The sequence below is a fragment of the Salvelinus fontinalis genome, chromosome 27 (genome assembly GCF_029448725.1).
Source record: "Salvelinus fontinalis isolate EN_2023a chromosome 27, ASM2944872v1, whole genome shotgun sequence".
Classification (NCBI taxonomy): Eukaryota; Metazoa; Chordata; class Actinopteri; order Salmoniformes; family Salmonidae; genus Salvelinus; species Salvelinus fontinalis.
In genome coordinates this window covers 1,292,461-1,316,028 of record NC_074691.1, presented here as the reverse complement: position 1 = coordinate 1,316,028, position 23,568 = coordinate 1,292,461, and the positions used below count along the sequence as shown (strand labels likewise).

The 23,568-nt window shown below is 40.9% G+C and overlaps 1 protein-coding gene across 1 annotated transcript; it reads left to right on the top strand.

Annotated features, from left to right (window-relative positions):
• The first annotated feature begins 3,298 nt into the window (after window positions 1-3,298).
• Window positions 3,299-16,400, top strand: LOC129825618 (uncharacterized). The gene is made up of 11 exons (XM_055885828.1): window positions 3,299-3,417; window positions 4,510-4,557; window positions 4,960-5,012; window positions 5,155-5,236; window positions 5,415-5,484; window positions 5,650-5,761; window positions 7,179-8,511; window positions 9,263-9,480; window positions 9,583-9,639; window positions 9,744-9,837; window positions 16,381-16,400. The coding sequence occupies exons 3-11, from the start codon at window positions 4,998-5,000 to the stop codon at window positions 16,398-16,400; spliced, it is 2,001 nt and encodes a 666-aa protein (XP_055741803.1). The 5' UTR covers window positions 3,299-3,417; window positions 4,510-4,557; window positions 4,960-4,997.
• Window positions 16,401-23,568: the final 7,168 nt, after the last annotated feature.

The window sequence follows — 23,568 nt, the reverse complement described above, 5'->3', positions numbered from 1 at the left end:
CCTGTGACACCAGTGGTAGCCCATCTAGCTATTCTTAATTTTAATCAACTTAATTGCCATTGTTCCAAAAGAAACAAACAGGATAAAATAACTTGCAAGCAGCAGTTGATAGTAATAATCTGTCAATATGCTGATAAATAGTATGTATCTAATATATTGATTTTGAGTCAGAGTGGTATATGAACAACACCCATTGGACCTATAACCATACTTCACTTTTGATTAACTAAACTATTCAAATATACAGTATTTCAGATAATTACATCACCCCTTCATGTCATATATTCTGTGACCAATCAAAGCTGTAAAGTACTGTATCATAAGTATATCAATGCTAAAATTCTACCCTTTTGATGACTATAATATCTTGTTGAACCATGAATTTGTCATTGTCTCTTTTAGAAGTACTAAACATGGTTTGCAAAAAATACACGTTTTTCTTCTTCTTTAATCATACTTTTAACCAGTACAAGTTAGTAACAATGGAAAATGGCAACAAACAAAAAAGAAATTGGCCATTTTTGTATGTACAGTGTAACAAATACACAGTGATGTATGTCCTTGTCAACAGATATCTGGAGGACTGTATACGGCTATATTTGTAATAAATTATACTGAACAAAAAAAAGCAAAATGTAAAAGGTTAGTCCCATGTTTCATGAGCTGAAGTTAAAGGTCCCGGGAAATGTTGTGTACGCCGAAAAAAAAAAAGTGAGCATTTCTCCATTGCCAAGATAATCTATCCACATTGAAAGGTGCACCATATCAAGAAACTGATTAACTAGCATGATCATTACACAGGTGCACCTTTTGCTGGGGACAAAAGGCCACTAAAATGTGCATATTTCTAACAACACAATGCCACAGACGTCTGAAGTTCTGAGCAATTCTGTGCAAGTTCTGTGCAATTGGTATGCGGACTGCAGGAATGTCCACCAGAGCTGCTGCCAGAGAATTGAATGTTCATTTCTCTATAATAAGTCGCTTCCAACTTAATTTTAGAGAATTTGGCAGTACATCCAACTGACAATTTTCCTGCCTGCTAGCCATTCAAAATGTAACGATTCCTTTTGGGTGTCAGGGAAAATGTATGGAGTAAAAAGTACATTATTTTCCTTAGAAATGTAGTAAAGTAAAAGTTGTCAAAACTATAAATAGTAAAGTACAGATACCCCCCAAAACTACTTAAGTAGTACTTTAAAGTATTTTTACTTAAGTACTTTACACCACTGTATGTGCTTCAATAGAGTCTGACGTTCAGGGTGGTTGGACATATAAGATGGGGTGCTGGTGAGCTTCTGCCCCCATTTTAGGTCGTCACACAAATATTCCCCCACCCATGTCCATTGAATCATAGTAATTACACCTTAATTACAGGAAGCATAGCAAGAATGAAAGGAATCAATTTATCATTGAATTATTTATCAATCTCGCTTATTAAACCATCATTTCCAGGGGACCTATTGTCCTTAAGGCTTTTAATACAGTCTTATCTCAATTTCAGCTAACTCATCACAAAAATCCCTGAAATCATTATCTTCTTAGCTACTTCTTTGCTACATTGTCTAAGAAAAGATCCATATTGGAAGTTGGCTGGGCTGATGTATACAGATTCAGATAAAACTGGGAAACATGCTGAGAGATTTCTTTTGGATTTTCATTGGGAGTATTATTAATCATTAATTGACATATGGAAGAAAGTCTTTTCGCCTGGCCTTTTTTCTAAATTAAAGAAATATCTTTAATCGTCTTGCTCTTACAAACGCTCCCCGGGTCTTTTCCTCGTAGAAACAATCTAACTGCATTTGCAATGATGATAGGTCCAGTAATTCCTGATTAGTTAGTTCCCTTTTTTTAGTTTAATCCATTATTCCCTTTATGATGTCATATTCTTTCTCTCTCTTGGCACGAGCAATTTCTTTTCCCATTGAAATAGCCAAAAGCCTTAATCAAATTTCCTTAGCTCCCAGTATAATATATATTAGCTCCCAAACATATTCATAACACAGGCACAACTCCTGTATTTATCATTAATTCCTGCTACTTCCTTCTTAAATACTTCATTCTCTAGTAAAGTCTTGTTCATTTTCCAGTAACCTTTAACTTTTTTGGGTTGACAAACCATGCATATTTATCTTTATTGAGACCCGTTGTGGTCTGTTAAAATCCATGGTTCAATCGAGACTGTATCAACCTTGTCAGCAATATCTTCAGATATCAGCCAGAAATCAATACGGGATTGTATAGATAAATCTTTGGTACTCCATGTAAACATAATCTTATCTGGGTTCTTATGTCTCCAAATATCTAGAACACCTAACCTTAGACATATATTCCTTATCTCACAAACAGAATTGCTATCCATAGGAGGCCATCTATCTAGATTATCATGTAATACTGTATTAAAATCTCCACCCCATATTACTTTGGCCAATTGAAATTTAGACATCATTTTACTTATTTTCCTCTCAATGTCTCTAAATAAAATACAGTTACTTGACTTGTTATTGGAAGCTTAAGTATTTACAACAATGAATTGAACATGGTTAACATCTGCCAATAGTATAATCCATCTCCCTGTATTATCTGCTTCATGACTCAATATATGAGCCTTAAAGTTGCCTTTTAAAATAGGGACACCTGCTGACCGATTAGTACCAAATGAAAACCAAATGTCATTCATATCATCACCATTGACACTTCCAAAACGCAGTATCTGTGCAACAGGCATGAGTTTCTTGAATGAAATAAATCGGCACTCTTACCCTTACAATACAAAAATAAAGATCTCCTTTTCAAAAAATGACAGATTCCCCTGGCATTAATAGAAAAAACAGAAATGGACATTTACGATCAAAGTGACTATATGAAGAATATTAAACTTGTATACGTTCACATGAATCGGGTTCTCATAAAAAGAAAAGGTCTTACTAGTTGCAAATAAAAACATACCTTTGCACCACGTAAGTGGTTGATCTAAATTATATATATTTATACAATTCCAAATAACATTGTACTATAGATTGGTAAAAACGAATAGCCATTAAGCTAACATTAAGTGTCAGTGCGAATTTCCCTGCCATAAAATATATATATATAAAAAAAGTTTGGCTCACACAAACAATGCTCTTTCCTCAATAAATATCTAGTTTTATCAAATTAGCAAATAAAACTCAGTCCTGCACAACTCACTTGACAAGTCCAGCAGTCAACAAACTAGGCGTCAGCGCGAATTTCCCTTCCATTAACAAAAGCCTTAGCTCCCGCAAAGTATCCCCTTTTCCCTTGCTTCCTTGCTCTCTCAGTTATCGGCCACAGACGATTCAGAGCTTCTTTGTCAAATGGAAGCTGCTCCTTGGTTGGGGTATTCGGTTATGAATCGCATTCACCCCCCTTTTTTACACTTCAAGCATATGAGTGAGTTTCAACAATGCCTCTTTTCTCCTTGGAAATTTCAACATCTATTATCTCAGCAACAGTTTGGTCATGTCCTGATTACATGCTACTAGCTATGGAGACGTTAGCAGGCTAATTTAACTACACACGCTGACACTTTTCGATAGCTAGCTTGTTCGTTGGAAATAGTCAAAAATATATGTCAAAGGTTTGATTAATTACAAAAGTATTCATTGTATGGTTAGATATCATTTTTTGTGTAAAAAACAAATTGCAACTGCAGTCTAAAACTATAAACTTTGTGAGAAAACCCCAAAATTGTTCCTCAGCTAGAAATGTTACTCCCTCTCATGTCGCAATCTTTACCATATCACTGATTTCATGGAGCTCTCCTGCTCATCAATTACTTCACAAAATCCCGCAAACGTGAAAGTGTCAGAAATAAACATTGCGAGATTGTACATATGTGTGAGTCAGAGATTTGAAAGCAGACGCTTTCATCCAAAACGATGTACAGTAATCCGTACATACATTTTACGTTTGGTTGGCCCAGGGAAATTAGAGTTTTTCGATCTTTTCGAAGCAATTTTTGTATATCTTTCTTTGTAGTACTGTATGTATTCAATCATTTCGAATTGATCACTTCCCACTGGGTACATACATCAATTCAATGTTTATTCCACGTTGGTTCAACGTAATTTAATTGGAATTACATTGATATTGTGTCACAGTGAATTTTATAATCTGCAGTCAATTTAATTATGTTTTCATGTGCCATGATTCTGACATTTTACATATGATCCTCATAGGATTAGGCTACATAATTACAGTGGTGCAGTAAATGTAATCTCAATTCAATACGATGTGCATATACTGTACATATAGCCAATATAGCTATTAAACCCATGTTCAGTGACTAATCTGTGACGCAAATGGCCTAATATGTTTGTGACGTTCCATGAAACCCACGGTATTGTTTAAAACTCGATTCTGATTGGCTTGCAGGTCATTCTACAGTGTAAATTATAAATGAAAACGTGCTTTTATAGCAGTGTTACAGATTCACAATACCGAGCGTGTCTCAACCCGTACCGTGCTTTTATCTACCTAAAGGTATCTTCACGCACAACTGGATAGGCCTTTTGGATACGCTTGTTCAAGGTAAGGATATGCGTCAAGCTATAGCCTACTTTTAATGTTTTAGTTCCGAATTTAAGTTACTCCAGTCAAGTGATTCATCGTAAAAGTTTGTTGTTTTGACTGAGCAGTCCAATAGCCAATAACATACATAGATTATGCATTAGGCAATGCACAAGTCAGTGTTTAGGTCAGAATATATAGTTGCTACTTCCGTCAACTCAAGTTACTCAATTCAAGTGATTAATCGTAAAATTGAGTTGTTTTGACTGTCAAAACAAATAACTTTGATGGAATATTCAAAATTATAATGGCAATTATGAATCACAAATTCACAACATTACTTGCATTTCAATGATTCATCCAGGCCCAAGACATAAAGTTGCCTGAAAGCTGTGTAACAATCATTCCATTGCTGACCCATAGGATGGTAATCACGTACATGATTGGCTTAATCTAGAATCATGGATACCTTTCATGTGAGTACACACACCATTTTTTTTTTTTTTTACATATCTCAGAAGGAAGATACCTCAATATCTGGAAGCACTGTCTCATGTACAATTGTTAATGCTATCTCTGAAATGTCTAACAAAATGTTGACTTGATCGTTTCATCAAGACCCTCTCATCACAAGATGGAACTAGTGGTCAACATTGGGACAATGCAGCCATAAATAACATGGACCAATATTTTAATGGAGGTAAGCACTACACTTCTGATGGGTTTAAAGATTGTATTACATTATCTAAAAGTGAGAAAGTAAACCCCAGCTGTTATTCTTTTCACAGGGAAGGACAATCCCCATTATGCCATGAATGTTTCATTGCTGAACAACCATAGATATGTTTCCTCTAATTTGGCTCCCGTTCCTCCAACAGTGAGCAAGACCTGCCAGCAGAGCTCACTGGAGCAGGGAGACATCCCGTCATCCTTTTGGCACCTGACAAAGTACACTTTTCTTCTTCTAAATAACACTATAGTAACATCTTCTGCACAAAGTTACATTCCTAATAAGATTGGTGTTAAGTGAGAAAGAATTCTAAAGATGGTCCAATGGGCATGGTCTGAAGCCTCTCGTCATCTCAGTATGTTGAACCACCTGATTTCTTGCAGGCTTGAGATTCAAATCCTGCTGAACGATGTTAAGCATTCGATTAACCACATGCAGGGGACGCTGAACACCATGCAGGGGCAGTGTATTGAGTTGCAGACTGCCATGTCTAAGGTAGTGTCAGATGAGTCTCAGATACAGAAGAATAAGTCTATGATGGTATGGTGATAATGATTGAGATGGTGATTATAATAATGATGACTAGCGGTACCCCACCCTACGGGCAGTAAATCATTGGATCTGATTAATTCAATCAATTCAATCTTTGAGGACTGCAACCATAGAAATACAATTTATTTACACTAATAATAAGCTATTGTCAACTTCCCGTCTATGCTTATCTTGCTCATTGCTCACTGTCAATTGCTCACTGTTACCCTATGTGTGCAACTATTATTGATTTCTCACAGAAAAATCATTTGGTTTCAAATGTACATGGGGCCATGTAAATAATTGTTAGGCTACTCATTTTGAATCCACCGGTGGCAACTTGTGTGACCATAAAAGTCTGTGTGCGATTGGACACAGTAAAATTATTTGGTTACTGACCGGCCCTACATTATAGAAGGCCCTTCAAGTCGGAACTAGGAAATTCTGACATTTCTGACTCGCTAACTCGTTATGGAGTGATGATTTCAAGTTTCCCACTTGTGAAGTATCAGAATCAACCAGTAGGAAGCTTTACACTGATAACTTACATTCATTTTAACTCTGAGCTTCCAAGTTTCCGATTGCATGTTAATGCGTCAATAATTGCCATGGTAATTTTGAATGTCCAGTCAGTGAGCATTATGGGTAATTATCCTACATACTTACATCAAATACTTTATGATAGCATCATCTCCTGTAGTAACAGTGCCATTCCAAACACAATAAATGTGAAAATTAACAAAGATACAAAATATTGCTAAAGTGAAGAAAATCAGCTCAAAATTGTTGGAGGAAATGCCCCTGCAGCGGGGAGGCTTACAGTATTATAATATATTGTAGATAACATTAATATAATTTGTGTATTTACAGTATCGTACACATACAAATGAAAGTATATGCTAGGGATTGATCTACACTGAGTGAACAAAACATTAAGAACACCTTCCTATTGAGTTGCCCTCCCCCTTGGTGGTGGACCATTGTTGATACTCAGGGAAAACTGTTGAGCGGGAAAAACCCAACAGCATGGCAGTTCTTGAGACAAACCGGTGCGCCTGGCACCTACTACCATACTCTGTTCAAAGGGACTTAAATCTTTGGTCTTGCCCATTCACCCTCTGAATGACACACATACACAATCCATGTCTCAATTGTCTAAAAATCAATCTTTAACCTGCCTCGTCCCCTTCATCTACACTGAGAAGAAGATTTAACAATGAACATCAATAAGGGATTATAGCTTTCACCTGATTAGTCTATGTCACGGAAAGCGAAGGTGTTCTTAATGTTTAATACACTCAGTGTATGTGTCAATGATGTTATAGATTCCAAGTGGTTGATTTTTTAGGGAATGACTATATTCTCTATATTATACCTGCAGATCATCACAGCAGCCGAAGTTGCTGTGCAGAGGGAGGAGATCCCCCGAGCATCAGGCCTCAACCCGTCACAGAGGGAGGTTATCCTCCAAACAGCCAGTGTCCCTGTACAGACGGAGGGGATCCTCCAAACAGCCAGTGTCCCTGCACAGAGGGAGGGGATCCTCCAAACAGCCAGTGTCCCTGCACAGAGGGAGGGGATCCTCCAAACAGCCAGTGTCCCTGTACAGACGGAGGGTATCCTCCAAACAGCCAGTGTCCCTGTACAGAGGGAGGGGATCATCCAAACAGCCAGTGTCCCTGCACAGAGGGAGGGTATCCTCCAAACAGCCAGTGTCCCTGCACAGACGGAGGGTATCCTCCAAACAGCCAGTGTCCCTGTACAGAGGGAGGGGATTCTCTCAGCAGCTAGCATCACTGCACAGAGGGAGGAGATCCTCCGAGCATCAGGCCTCATCCCGACACAGAGGGAGGGGGTTCTCTCAGCACCTAGCATCATTGCTCAGAGGGAGGAGATGTTCCGAGCATCAGGCCTCATCCCGTCACAGAGGGAAGGGATTCTTCCAGCATCTTCTATCACTGCGCAGAAGAAGAAGATCCTCAGAGCATCAGGCCTCATCCTTGCACAAAAGGAGTTGATCCTCCTGATGGCCAGTGTCACTGCGCAGAGGAAGGGAATCGTCCCAATGGCCAGCGTCCCTGCGCACAGACAGGGGATTGTCCCAAAGGCAAGTGTCTCTGCTGAGATGGAGGGGATCTTCCAAACAGCCAGTGTACCTGCACAGAGGGAGGGGGTTCTCCCAGCAGCTAGCATCACTGTGCAGAGGGAGGAGATCCTCCGAGCATCAGGCCTCATCCCTGCACAGAGGGAGAGGATCCTCCAAACAGCCAGTGTCCCTGTACAGAGGGAGGGGATTCTCTCAGCAGCTAGCATCACTGTGCAGAGGGAGGAGATCCTCCGAGCATCAGGCCTCATCCCTGTACAGAGGGAGAGGATCCTCCAAACAGCCAGTGTCCCTGTACAGAGGGAGGGGATTCTCTCAGCAGCTAGCATCACTGCGCAGAGGGAGGAGATCCTCCGAGCATCAGGCCTCATCCCTGCACAGAGGGAGTTGATCCTCCAGAAGGCCAGCGTCCCTGCGCACAGGGAGTGGATCGTCCCAAAGGCTAGTGTCCCTGCAGAGAGGGAGGAGATCTTCCTCACAACCAGTGTCCCTGTGAAGAATGGACACAATCATCCACAACCACCTCCCATCATCCCCATGGTGGCACCACTGTGGAAATGGGATGGTGCAGCGTGTACTCCACCTGTGGATTTCTATTCCAAGAGAAGAGGTCACTTAAACTTACCTAATTAGTAAAGAAATTACCATTGTGATAGCTTGATAATAAGTTGTGATAGGTTAAATGTATGGCTCATGTGAGTGTATATCTGTAATAATTTGTGCATTTTCTACATAAAACAGGTTTAGCTCCATTTTACTTTGACATTTTAGTCATTTAGCAGACGCTCTTATCCAGTGCGACTTAAAGTAGTGAGTGTATACATTTTCATACTCCAGTGAATCTCTCCAGGATTTCGCATGGATTCTTTTGATATTTGCAGATAAATATTTTGCTGCAAAATTATGACATTTTGCATAGCAATATGCAATTGTTTTGTTCAATTAGTTGCAAAAATGCGCTGACAAGGGAAAAAACTGTGTTGATGTGTGGCTTGATTGAACCATATTATGCAATAAATGTGCGGTGATTGGTTGAAATTGCGAGCCCTCTTTTTGTACTGTGGTAATGGGTCAGTTCTATGCGATAATATTGTGATGATGTGACTATTTTATGCAGAAATAGTTTGGCGATTGGTCAAATTTGTAAGCCCTCGCATAATATGCAGGGAATTGTTGATTTTGCAACCAAAACAATGCGATCGCAGAATCCTGGAGTAACCTCCCTGTAATCCCTGTGACTGCGTGTAGGTTAAGATTGGGTTGTAACAGAGTATCAGAGCCAGACATTTCTACCTGTCAGCTAGTAATTGTTCTGTATGGTGACATGAGCAGAGTGGCCTGACTTCTCCCACTTATTACAGATGTCCGACTTAGATATGTTGAGCATCCTGCTATGATGTCCATCACCAAGCCGGAACACTCCGAGGCCACTTCTCAGTGCCAGACTGGCAGCCGGCCGGTGGCTGAGCCCGAGACCCCTGCTGTTCACAATAACAGTGGAGGCTGGCTCAGCTGGGTTTTTGGGAGGGGAAGATTTAATAAGAAGGAGGTTCATCTACCTGAGGACAAAGACAGATCTGTAAGGAACTGGTTCTTAACACTATATTCTATGTAGAGACAATTGAGTGGATAATTTTTTTTATTGTGGCTTGCTTCACATTGCTAACATCTTCTTCCTCAGATTGTCTGGGATCCAACTCTGCACAGATGGGTTAACAAAACTGAGCCCAAGGCTGAGGTACACACTTAAATTCAATGAAATTAAAAACAGTGAACAACCATTGCATTTCAACTGTGATAATATTACTAACAATTTGGAAAATGTGTTGATGTGTTTTACAGAACAAGTGTGTACCACCACCTCCACCGATGGGGACATATGGATATCAGGGGAACACTGGCCCCAAAGGAGTGAATCCTTACTCTATGAAAGCAGGTGAATATTGCTTTAGAATTCATGTGGTAACCTGTTGGGGATGGGGGCGCTGTTTAGACTATTTATGCTAATTTGGCTAATTTTTGAAACGGCTTCCCACAAAATCCTTGATCGTACAATATGCATATTATTATTATTATTGGATAGAAAACAGTCTATAGTTTCTATAGGAGTTGAAATTTTGTCTCTAAGTGGAACAGAGCCCATTCTACAGCAATTTCCCTGACATGGAGTCAGATTTGAGAAATGTTGGCCACTCTTCTGAAGTCAGTTAAAAGGGCACTGTCATTGCTATGACTATACGGACACTTCTTACGTCTTCCCCTGGATGCCTTTACGTGATGACGATTCCAATGGGGTCGATTGCGCGTTCACAGGCACTACAAATGAAAAAACCCTGTAGCTAGCAAGTCTTTTCTTGCTGCGTAACGCGCGTGGAGGACACCGACCCTCTCCTGTTCCAAGCGTTAGTTTAGCCTGTTATATTTCTCCGGTCATCTTTTCACTCGTTATAGGAGTTAAAAACATCATAAGGTAGTTAATTTAAAGCGTTTTATAGCAATTTATATCCGTTTAGTGCGATTTTGGGACATTTATTTCTTTAACGCTGTGAATAGGTGGGCACGCTTTCAGTTCATCCCGAACGCAGTTGGCATTTTCACATGGCAAGAGGACAGCTTTCCACCAAAAGACGATTCCTCCCAAGAAAGGATCCTTTGCTCAAGATACTGATGGAAGAACAGCTCAAGGTAGTACATTTTTATTATGATAAATCGTGTTTCTGTCGAAACATTTTAGTGGCTTAGGACGCCATGTTTTTTGACGTAGCTTCGCTTGGCGCAAACTGTATTGAAAAGTAAGGATAAATAAAAAAATGTAATAACGCAATTGTATTAAGAATTAAATTGTCTATCAATCCCTGTCCACCCTATATTTTTTAGTCACGTTTATGAGTATTTATGTATAAGAGTAGATCACTGTCTAAGTGGCGCAAGGACTTTTTCTTTACCAGCTTGTCTACATTTCACATTGTCTAACCATGATTTTGGTGGCTAAATATAAACATTTTCGATCAAACTGTATATGCATGTTGTAATGTGATGTTACAGGAGTGTCATCGGAAGAATTCTGAGAAGGTTAGTGAAAAAATTAATATCTTTTGGCGATGTTGACTTTTATCGCTCACTTTGGCTAGAATCAATGCTGGGCTGCTAATTGCTATGTGCTAAGCTAATATAACGATTTATTGTGTTTTCGCTGTAAGACACTTAGAAAATCTGAAATATTGTCTGTATTCACAGGATCTGTGTCTTTCGATTCGTGTATGCTGTGTATTTTTACGAAATGTTTGATGATTAGTAAGTAGGTAAACACGTTGCTCTAAGTAGTTTTTCTATTCCATTTGTGACGGTGGGTGCAATTGTAACCTATGCCATCTACCTGAAATATGCACTTTTTTCTAACAAAACCTATCCCATACCATAAATATGTTATCAGACTGTCATCTAATGAGTTTTTTTGTTGGTTAGGGGCTATAAATATCTTAGTTTAGCCGAATTGGTGATGGCTACTGGTGTTGGTGGACAAATAAAAGATGGTGGATTATGCTAATGTGTTTTTAGGTAATAGATGTACATCTTTACATATTGTGTCTTCCCTGTAAAACATTTTAAAAATCGGAAATGTTGACTGGATTCACAAGATCTGTGTCTTTCATTAGCTGTATTGGACTTTAATGTGTGAAAGTTAAATATTTTAAAAAAATATTTTTTTTGAATTTCGCGGCACTGGTTTTTCAGTGGGGGGGGGGGGTGTGCCGCTAGCGCCACGCTGATCCTAGACAGGTTAACCAAGACTGTGTCAGCCGATCATAGATGTCCCTGGTGGTCTCCTGCTAACAGCTTTCCCACTACCAGCAGGTCTATGGGGCAGCAAATACCCTACAATACATTACAATGATGGGACCAACTCAAAGCCTCCAAGCCATGGGCCTGGACTGCTTCCTAGACAGCTCTCTGGCTTGCTCCCTCCTTCACACGTTGACCTCATGGCACCAATGGTTGTGCCACCTGACACTCTACCCTACTGAGGTATGACTCTGGAAAATCCTTCCAAATTGTATCCATTCATCATTAACTGAGATTTTTCTTTAAGGTCTGGGGAGTTTCCTGGTCATGGACCCAAAATATCAATGTTTTGTTCCCCGAGCCGTATGGCAAGGTGTTCCATCATGCTGGAAAAGGCATTATTTGTCACCAAACTGTTCCTGGATGTGTTGGTACCATTCTTTATTCATGGCTGTGTTCGTAGGCAAAATTGTGAGTGAGCCCACTCCCTTGGCTGAGAAGCAACCCCACACATGAATGGTCTCAGGAGGCTTTACTTTTGGCATGACACAGGACTGATGGTATTGCTCACCTTGTCTTCTCCGGGCAAGCTTTTTCCGGATGCCCCAAACAATCGGAAAGGGGATTCATCAGAGAAAATGACTTTACCCTAGTCCCCAGCAGTCCAAACCCTGTACCTTGTGCAGAATATCAGTCTGTCCCTGATGTTTTTCCTGGAGAGAGTGGCTTCTTTGCTGCCCTTCTTGACACCAGGCCATCCTTCAAAAGTCTTCGCCTCACTGTGCGTGCAGATGTACTCACACCTGCCTGCTGCCATTCCTGAACAAGCTGGTGGTGCCCCAATCCCGCAGCTGAATCAACTTTAGGGGACGGTCCTGGCGCTTGCTGGACTTTCTTGGGCGCCCTGAAGCCTTCTTCACAACAATTGAACTGCTCTCCTTGAAGTTCTTGATGATCCGATAAATGGTTGATTTAGGTGAAATCTTATCCTTGCCTGTGAAGCACTTTTTGTTCAAAGCAATGAGGACAGCACGTGTTTCCTTGCAGTTAACCATGATTGACAGAGGAAGAACAATGATTCCAAGCACCACCCTCCTACACACTTGTGTTAACGAGAGAATCACTGACATGATGTCAGCTGGTCCTTTTGTGGCAGGGCTGAAATGCAGTGGAAATATTTTGGGGGAATTTAGTTCATTTGCATGGCAAAGAGGGACTTTTCAATTAATTGCAATTCATCTGATCACTCTTCATAACATTCTGGAGTAAACGCAAATTGCCATCATACAAACTGAGGCAGCAGACTTTGTGAAAATTTATATTTGTGTCATTCTCAAAAACTTTTGGCCACGACTGAACTATATCTCAGTCGGAGAACAACACATTTATTTTACTGTACTGTACTTTAGCCTGTTCCCACTGTATGGCATGACAACTACTTAGGAGGTAGCTACAGCATTTACAGTAGTAGGGGAACACGCCCCTGAAATGGACAAAAATGAATGGGATGTTATTGGCACCGTACGAAACATATACACGATGTACAATACCACTCAATTGGACGTCGTTTCATTCAAAACTGATTGCAAATGCCAAGTGTAACACAGCAAAAATCCAATAGATGGCGAGTGCGCTCCACTGTAAATTTTCATATTGCAAAGGTAACACAAGTCAAGACCCAAGAGTAAAATGTTGAAAATTTGAACATTTGTTCAAAAACTTATCACCCCCTTAAAAAAGTGCTTTAAGGACCGTTTTTCAATTTTTTTTGTCAATTACACATGTATAAGAACTGTATGAACATATTTTTGTCAAATTGTATTATTATAATTTTTATTTATTTGTTAGTTGTCCATAAGGCATATGTTTTGTCCATTTGCAATATGATTTCATAGGAAGTCAAAAGTCTAAAAGGTGAGAAAAAAAATCTAAAACTTATCACCCCCTTAAAAAAGTGCTTTCTGGACCGTTTTTCGAAATTCTTTCAGTTTTTTTGTCAATTACACATGTATAACAACTGTATGAACATACTTTTGTCATATTTGATTATCATATATATATTTTTTTACTTGTCAATAAGGCATATGTTTTGTCCATTTGCAATATGATTTCATAGGAAGTCAAAAGTCGAAAATAACGATTTTTGGAAAAACGTCCAAAATGATAAGGGGCACGGGGGGGGGGGGGGGGGGTGCTCCCTACCCAACCGTAGACCCTTTGCTCCCCCCTAAAGGCATTAAAAAACATTTTTAAAATGTGCTTCTGGTTAACACATTCCAATCACCAGGTGCACGGCTATCCATTTGCAATATGTTTCAAAGGGCATTTACCATCACAAATTTGACATGCTCAAAAATACTGCGGGAATGTGAAATTGACTGGCCCGATGAACTCGGGATGGTAGGGCAGTGATAGTGGTTCCTCTCCATCGCTCATTGTGTTGATTTCATCATGTCCAATTGGTGATGTTTTTTCACTGTTGAATCATATTAGAAATGTACTGTGCATTTGCAATATGTTTCAATGGGCATTTACAATCACGAATTTGACATGCTCAAAAAAACTGCAGAAATGCCAAATTGACTGGCCCAATGAACTCGGGATGGCCGGGCAGTGATTCTGGTTCCTCTCCATTGCTCGTTGATTTCAGAATGTCATTTTTGTGATGGTACCTCACTGTTTAAACATATTGTAAATGTACAAAAGTCAACTAGCAAGTCAGTGTCCATCAGTCAATTATATATCATTCTGACACCAAACTGATACAAACTGACACCACACCCACTTTTTCCAACTCGTTTAGAAGCCAACTATGACATATTTTAGAGCAGGCCCAAAATTCACCGCACCTTCTGTTTAAACCATAATAAAAACATATAACACGTAGTTACTATCTAGCTGCGGGTCCAGTTCTGACATTGTGTGTAGGCCTAGCTGAGCACTCACCGTGCACTATCGACCTGAGCTCTAGAACAGGTTTCTAAAGTTTCAGAGCTCTAGGTCTAACGGTTCTTTAATAGTTCGAACAAAGCTAATTATTGCAGGATCTGTGTGGCTCTAAGCCCCACACTGTGTCACTCCATCCTTGCTGTGTGTGTGTTTGAGTTTTTGTTGGAAATCTGATGGGATGAATGACTGATTTACATTTCATGAGGGTTGCCTAACCACACATATGACGTTTTGGAAAGATCTGACTTTTTTAACCCTTCGAAACAGCCCCTTTGACACCATTTTAAGGCACTTCCGGTTAGCACAGGAAGCTAAAAGTAAACACATATCCTCATTGGGGTATGCTTTTACAGAATCCTGAGTTTTAAGTGTTTACGTTAAGAACTGACCGATTTACACAGGGTTGAATGCATTATTTCTCTCAAACTCCAGGTTGGGTATGGAAAAACACTTTTAGGGTGATTTTAATCACTTCCGGTTGCTCCAGGAAGCTTAGAATCAACACAGGTAGACCTCATAGTGGCTTGATGGATTTTCATCGAAGACAGTTTCATAAGGCATTCATAACCCACATAGGCTTCAGGTTGAATTTAGGGGTGCAGGCAATGTATTCCTATGGGGAGAGAAGTCATTGAAAACTGTTTGATGTAAACACCTTCTTTTCACTGTTAAGGGTTAATGCCACATGGTCAAGGTTAGGCTTGCACAGATCGGGAGGACCTCAGGAATGTTCCTGAGGTCGAATTGTGCTTCTAAACGTAACTGGTCTCCCGCTGTCACCCAAAAGCACCTGCAATTTAGGGCCAGGCTTCATTATGGGCCTACTTTTTTCATGGTGGCTGAGCTCAGACCGAGCAAGCTACGGTGTAGCGGGGCATCTCGTTGAACTCGGCACAGCCTAGAGATTATGGTAATGCCATTGCAGGCTCTGAGTGTCTTTAAGCACCGCACTTTGTCACTTTATCCTTGCTGTGTGTGTGTGTGTGTGTGTGTGTGTGTGTGTGTGTGTGTGTGTGTGTGTGTGTGTGTGTGTGTGTGTGTGTGTGTGTGCGTGTGTGCGTGCGTGCGTGCGTGTGTGCGTGCGTGCGTGTGTGAGAAAGCTTTTATTTGACATCTGTTGGGAGAAATGACTGATTTACAGTTCATGAGGGTTGCCTAATCACACATATGAAGTTTTGAAAAGATCTGACTTTTTTAACCCTTCAAAACAGCAACTATGACACCATTTTAAGGCACTTCCGGGTTGACACAGGAAGCTGAAAGTGAACACATATCCTCCTTGGGGTAGGCTCTTATAGAATTTTGAGTTTTAAGTCTTTATCTTAAGAACTGACTTATTTACAGAGGGTTGAATAAGTGTGTGTTATTTCAGAAAATCCCAGAAATCTCGCAGAGCTCCGAAACCCACTTAAAAAAGATTTGTCTGAACACGCTGCAACTGGATCTGTAACTTTTTTGGGAAAAAAAATTGTTTTTTTTTTTAAATTAACAATTGTACATTGTACGATTTCTCTTAAATTACGATAGATAAATGGCTGGTTCTTTTTTTCCTGGCACCGTAGGTTCATGTACTTTGACGTGAAGCGGTCAAATTAGCGCTCTATTTTCGTTTTTGACCTTTAATCCCAGAAAAATGGCCATAACTCAAAAAGCGTTGAACCTTCGACGCCATCTTGTTCGGGGCCAACTGCTCATTATGCCAAACCTATGCTCACCAAGTTTCATCTTCGAAGTCTTTTCCATTTAGGAGAAAAGGCCACGTCGTAATTGGTGATGTTTTGTACATTTGCAATATGATTCCATTCGCCCTCTGGTGGGATTTACCGGGACAGCGGAAAAACTACCAAAATTTGAAAAGTTTATAAAACGGAAACCGAATGTCCGAGAGACTTCGTTCGATGACTTCCCGGAAGATCTGGCCCCCGTGCACGGCCCGCCGCCGTCCGCGAATTTTACAAACGTTCACGGACGTCTAGTAAGGGACCGTACATTTGCAAAATGGAGTTTGTCATCAACCATACGGCAAATGTCAAAATGTTCCCTTCATGTATGTTATGTCTCTCATAACCTTGCTGATTTAAAGGAAGAATTCACCGAAAACCACTAATTCCTATAATGTGAGAACAATATTTTTTGAGAACAAATGTTTCATTTTGTCATTATATAAAGGTTGGTAGCAATGTGAAAATCTTAGTAGAAATCTGCTGCAGCTCAAGTCGACTACCAAACCCACAGTGCAATGCTCTCTCTATGGGCTGGCTGGCTAGCTAGCTAGGAAACTTAGCTACACACAATAATACCAAAGTCATTATCAGCATGTGAAATAGCTAGTTAGCTGTTAAATCGCCTAAACAAACTACACTATCAATTTATGAGTCTTTAATCTCACCATGTTCAACCTGCAGATCGAAGTCTGACATTGTCAACGGTACCATGTAATGCACCCTGGACTGAAGAGGCAGACAAATAGGAGAAATGTGATGGACCCTCTGTTATTAAATTACACATTTCTCGAGATAGGTATGTCATACTGGCCAAATTTCTGCCTGCTTGAACAGCAATAGCTCAGATACACATGAAAAGATAACATGACCTCGGGAATCAATAGAACATCACTCAGAGATTCACAAAAACAATATAACATTCTACATGGCTGAATCTTTCCTTTAACTACATAGTTACAGATGGCACAATAATTTGTGAGGCCACAGCAGACTATAATATGAGGGCACAGCAGACTAGAGCAGCTACCTGGTTAGCCAGATGCCCACTGAGTCGAGAGATGAGAATAGCAGCTGCAGTCCCCTCTCTCCCTCCACAGTGGGCCTCTCCTGCAGTCAGCCAAGCCTCTGATTTAGACCCTAAATAAGGGGATTTCCACACCGCTCAGTCTCCTGTCACACCCTCTGGTGTCTGTGTCTGTGAGTGTGTGCCTGTGTGTGAGCTTCCTTATAGGGTTACTAACAGCCTGGTAAAAACAATGGCCGCCTCCTCTTTCTGTATCTCATGGGACAAAGCAACATAAAATAAGAATAGTCCAAGCTTGGAATGCACGGCATGGAAGTTTCGGAGCTGAGGAGAGAATAAATGGAGGAAATTAACAGCATTACTGGGTATTGAGCAGTTTCTTACAAAGTGTTATTGTATCAACTTTTCACCTTTGCATGTGACATTGTGGTCATAATCAGTAGTTTACTGCTTTAGCTTTGCATTGAGTACTTTGCATACTGCTAGGAAAATACACGTCTTTCAGTAACACTGAGAGACTTGTGACTTCAAATTGTCTTTCATGTAATCAAAGGCAATTTGAAATGGGGATTTTAAAGATCCTTTATGGGAAGTGCATAGGGTGTTTTTTGTTGTTGTGCGAGCAGGCTCTTTTGTAATAGGTCCATATTGCATGTCTGGTCAGACTTGTTTAAGTGCGGCCTTCAGTAGCGTAATCGCCACAGTCTGTACAAGGAGTGCACTTCATACCCACTGAAACCTGATCTGGAAAGTCCCTGACACTGCACTACACTGCTCTACACTGCCTACTATCTGCATAGCATATGTACTGCAGTAGGGCTGCTAACATACAGTAGGTACTGTTATAGGCTTTGGGGTTTTGCTCGATTTCGTTTTCGATATGGAGGTTGGTTCTGTTTAGGTGTGGCTTGCCCTGATTGGAAGCATCCTTGTTGGTCAGGATGTGTTGCACCTGTCGCCTCGTTAGTCAGTCGTTAGTTTCACCTGTGCTGGAACAGGTGATATTTAAGAGTGGCTAGCCCAGTGCCTCAGTTGGTATGAGATGTTGGAAGATGTTGGAAGAATGATGCTGCTGTTTAGCTCTTCCTCTTTAAGTTGTGAAAGAAAGCCTTTTAGCGTGTCTCACCTGTTTGTTTACGCCATGTTTATTTGCACTCCATTGCTTAAGTTGGTGTGAGTTTTCGTTTCCTTTAGTTTGTCTGATATCAGGCAAATCTAGTGGGCATCCATGGTGGGTGTTAAGATCCTATGCGAGTTTGCTTGGCCAGCACGCAGTCAGTAGGCACCCCCATGTATGCTTTTCAGAAACCATATTAAAACACCCACCTGTTTTGTTCTAGTTGTCGGTGGCTCATTTGTTAGTTTCCTATTTCTGTGGAATGACAATTTTTGGTTTCTCATTGGGGAAAGTAACAGTACCATAGCTGCCCATGCTGACATAATATGCAAGCATGCATTCACAAACTATATTGACCTGCAGCTGCTGACATATTCATGGGGCGAATGTCCAATTAAACCTATTATAGAGACCTAACTGACACGGCAGAGAGATGTAATGTGTCCCAAATGGCACCCTATTCCCTTTATAGTGCACTACTTTTGACCACCAGGATCCATAGGGTATCATGAATAGAGTACCATTTGCGATGTACACTGTCTCTGTACAGTGTGTGATGAGAAACCCTACTGAACTATTTCACAGAGCGAGGCCCGAGATGACCGTTAACCTCTAGCACTTTTACTTCCTGATTCGGCTGCTGCAGATCCTCTCTCTGAAATCCCCCAAACTTTCCCTCCACCTTTCATCTTTTATCCGAGCTGGCAGCAGATAATGCGCTTCACAGACTGAAACTGACTCCCATGCACCCGCCCATTGTTCTGAATCTGCAGCCGGTGGCCTGGCTTGAGCTGGTGCTGACTCTGTCCAGCTGAAATTATTTTCCAGAACAGTAGCCCAATGGTGTCCAACTCATGCCACAGAAGGCCGAGTGTCTGCAAGTCTTCACTCATCCCTTGTACTTTATTGATTAGTAAGGAACTCCCCTAACCTGGTGTCTGTCTTGATTGAAATGAAAAACCAGCAGACACTAGTCCCTCCATGGAATGAGTTTGACACCCCTGCCTTATAGCATGGAGAAAGAAGAAAGCGAGAGGAGTTGTGGTCACTTTTGGGCCAGCTGTGTGTAGTAGGCTAGAACTAGGGCTTGTACTGGCTCTGTCTGTGTCCAGCTAAAGTGACTTTCCAGATTCAGAGCCATTAAGGTATAAATAATTGGCCCTTTGTTCAGAGTAGAGGAATGACCAATAGTACTATAGCATGGAGAAGGAAGGGGGGTTCTGGGCCAGCTGTGCGTAGCACAAGGAGAGCAGGAGCACATCTGTGATAACTTTTGAATAAGGGGAATTCCTCTCTGTGCAGCCGCTCACCACTCGTTGTTTAGTATAATGACTCCCTAACGAAGTCCAAACAAAGGAAGGCGCTCACCTTCCTCAGCTACACATTAACCCCTCTATTTATCCCCCCTCCTTCCCCCAATTATATGCATCCCTCCTCGCTTCCCCACAAACAGAGAGACGGACAGACAGATAGAGGGGCGGACTCTTTCTGGTGGGACGAAGACTCCAGGGAGGGACCAAGGCCTTTGTGAAAGGGCCAGATATAAAAGCACCAGTCAATGTAAATATACTGCATCTGTTTGAGGGAGAGACATAACAAGCTCTCTGCAGCTTCAGAGGTATACAGTGAAGTACCCTAAGGCCTTAACTACACACCTCACCACATGTGTCCAGTCCTTGCTCTAGGGAGGAATTAAAATAATCTCAACGCAGCGCTTGGCCTCATGCAGCTACAAATACAGCAATAAAAATACAGTAAAAATATATTTTTTATAACAGTTTAGACTTCAATAAGTGTGGTAAGTGGGTTAAATATATCCACCTGGCTAAAAATATATATTGTTTTACCGCCTCATGTTGTGTGGGTCTGATGTACTAAAACACAACAAAAGCAGGGAATTTCTTCCCATCCCATTCAGGATGTTTATAGACCTTTTCATCAGCAGTTTCACACTGGACAAGATGTTCTGATTGCTTTGTAATAAATACAATCCTCAAATGCATTTCAATGACACTGTCTATCTGTACAAAGAAAAGTGTTAATCTCGTCACATTCTTCCATATCCTTAGGGACTCTTATATTCTGTTGGTCTCTGAAATCTCCCTAATCTCTAGAGAAAAAACCCATTGCCACCAGACATACGGAACTAAGAAAATTAAGAGATTGAAGGAAAACAGGGCTAATGTAGCCTTCCTTGCCAGGCTCATAGTGATACCATATTAGTGTAGGTCTACTGTCGTGGTGAAGACACACGGTTAGGAGTGAGACTAGGGAATGGTGGAAAGATTGGACGGGCGAGGAGACTTTTTGGTTTTTCGTGATCAGCGAGTACTCTAAGCTCTAGTTGTGGGTGGGAGGTAGGGAGAACTGTCACTCTGCATGGCCTTATGGGTGAGGTCAGGCATGGCGTAGAGGAAACAACACTGTGTACTCTTTGTGTCTCCAGATAACAGGACTAGACAGAGACATAGCCACCCACTGGCGATCACACACACACACACGCATGCATGTATGCACACACAGCCAGACACTAAGACCTAGACACACATTCACACGCACACACTAAGGCCTCTACTATCGCAACCACACCCATGAACACTCAAGAGATGTTTTACTACCATTTTACTCTAGCCAGCAATTACACAAGTTATCCTCACAACAGACTCCCTCACCACTATGGTTTGCATGCCCTGACAAAAGACGCGATCATCATGCGAAATAGGTGCTTGGAGTTTGTTGGTCCCCAGTGGCGGTGAGTATACCAGTAGCTAGACCATAGGCTGCTAGTTATGTAACGTAAACTCGTACATCGCCTTGGTCCGTACAATTGCCCTTATTTTAGCGCCCCAAAAACGTAATACTTCCAGATCAACTGTAATGTCAATACCATTGTAAAGCACAATTTCTCCCCTTTCCAACAAAATCGATTACATGACCTAAACACTGCCCATTTCTGCATAATTCAAGCAGGCAATGAGCCCCATCGGGTCTTTTTAAAAATGGCGGGTGGGGAAGCGAAACTAATGCGTGGTAGTGAGAAGGACAGATGTCGTGTGGGAATTACATACCTATTTGAAGGTTTGTGTCGAATTTGAATCGGGTTTTTAGGGTGGTGCTAAAGTGATCTTAGAAGTAAACAGCGGCTTTGAGAATGATGATCGCATGCAATGATGACGAAAAAAATGACTAGGCATCCCCCCTTACCCCCGTCACTGTCCATTTCTTGTTTTTAAACGATGAGAGAAGTGCTACACCTGGAGAGAGATTGTAAGACAGAAATAGTTGCTTTATGCGTGCTGTACGTTACGACATGACACGTCAAGAGGTAACGGAGGGTCAGTTTTTTCAACTTTTCTCCAATACTATAGAGCCATTACCATGTCGATCAACGCTTGAATAGAAACCTTGTTCACACCCCCGATTTTGAAGTCAACACAGTCGCTACAGTCCCATTTAGTTTTATTTGTAGCCTAGTTTGAATGTCGAATTTGTACGGAATGGGGTGAGTTTACGTTATCTGGTTATGTACATTTTGATAATCAATATCACTATCATCACTAGCATAGCTGACGTTAGCTAGCTTGCCCGCAACTGGCTAGCTAACTAGCTAGCTGGTTAATGTTAGCCTACCTCAAAACAACTTGGATTTGGTTTGGAAACATGATAACAGTTCAAAGAAGGCAAATTATTAGTAGGAAAACCTTTTATCGTGATGTCACCAGATTGACTTTAGATGCAGTATACCTTTAGCCAGCTAACTAAGATAGAGGGGAGCACCATATTTTAGCTAGCTAACATTAGCATTGCTAGCTATTTTTGACTAACTTTGCTGGTAACAGTAGTCAACATTTCCATCTCTCTAAAGTAAATTTGACGACATCATAATATGGCACAGTTGTTTTCTAATAACTAACCCATGGCCATAACAAAACATGTCACAGTTGCATAGTGTAACGATGTCACCGGCCTGAATCTAATACAATCTGGAGCCAGTCAGTCTACATCTGTAAAGCATGGAATTGGCTTCACAGCCAGATTACTTTATTTCTCGAACTATGTTTAGAATTGAGAGATGACAATCGTTGACACTGTTTTTCTTTTAAATAGTGCACAGTTGGGTGCCAGACTGATCCCCTGGTCATAAACGGATGCCGGGATCTACCAGAAGGAGCAAAGGTGGGTATCTTAGCGTGTCCAGCAATGTGATTGCAATGGTTTAAGGACCTCCAAAAATAATTTAAGTCACTGTTCACTTGATATTTTCACAGCTTGTCAGGAAAGACCTCAGTATAAAATTGTGTAAAACAACACAAGTACCCTTGTGACATCCCCGTTGTTGTCAGTCTCCATTGACTCCTATGAAAAGGACACTGCATCATAAGGCTTCGGATAGTGACTCGGGTTTTGCCCTGATGACACAGATGGCTTCATCAACAACAACAGGTAATGTATGTTATGTGAAAAGTTGTTAAAAAAAATATGCAGCTTGATAAAATAGTAGGCTAATTACCCAGGCAAGCAGATACAACTAGAGTAATTTTGGTTGTGAAGCGCATTAGCAAAAATCCTTGTCCTTTCTTTAGGACAAAATGTAATTTACCACTTGGCTGTCTATTATATAACAGTAAAATAAATAACTGACACCCTTAATATAGAGCTCTAGTCAGTTTTAGAATGGGTAACTAGCAATAAGCTGGTGTTAAATATCTCAAAAACTAAAAGCAAAATTTTTGGGACAAATCACTTGCTCAACCCTAAACCTCATCTGGATCTATTATTGAATAATGTGGCTATTGAGCAAGTTGAAGAGACTAAACTTCTGGGTGTCACCATAGATAGCAAGCTATCATGTTCAAAACATATAGACTCAATGGTTACTAAAATGTGAAGAAATCGTTGCTCTGCTTTCATGATATCTCAGTCAACCCGACAAGTCCTACAGGCCCTTGTTTTGTCGCACCTGGACTACTGTCCAGTTGTGTGGTCAGGTGCAGCAAACAAATGACATGGGCAAATTACAGTTGGTCCAAAACAGACAGCTTGTATTGCACTAAAATGTACACAGAGGGT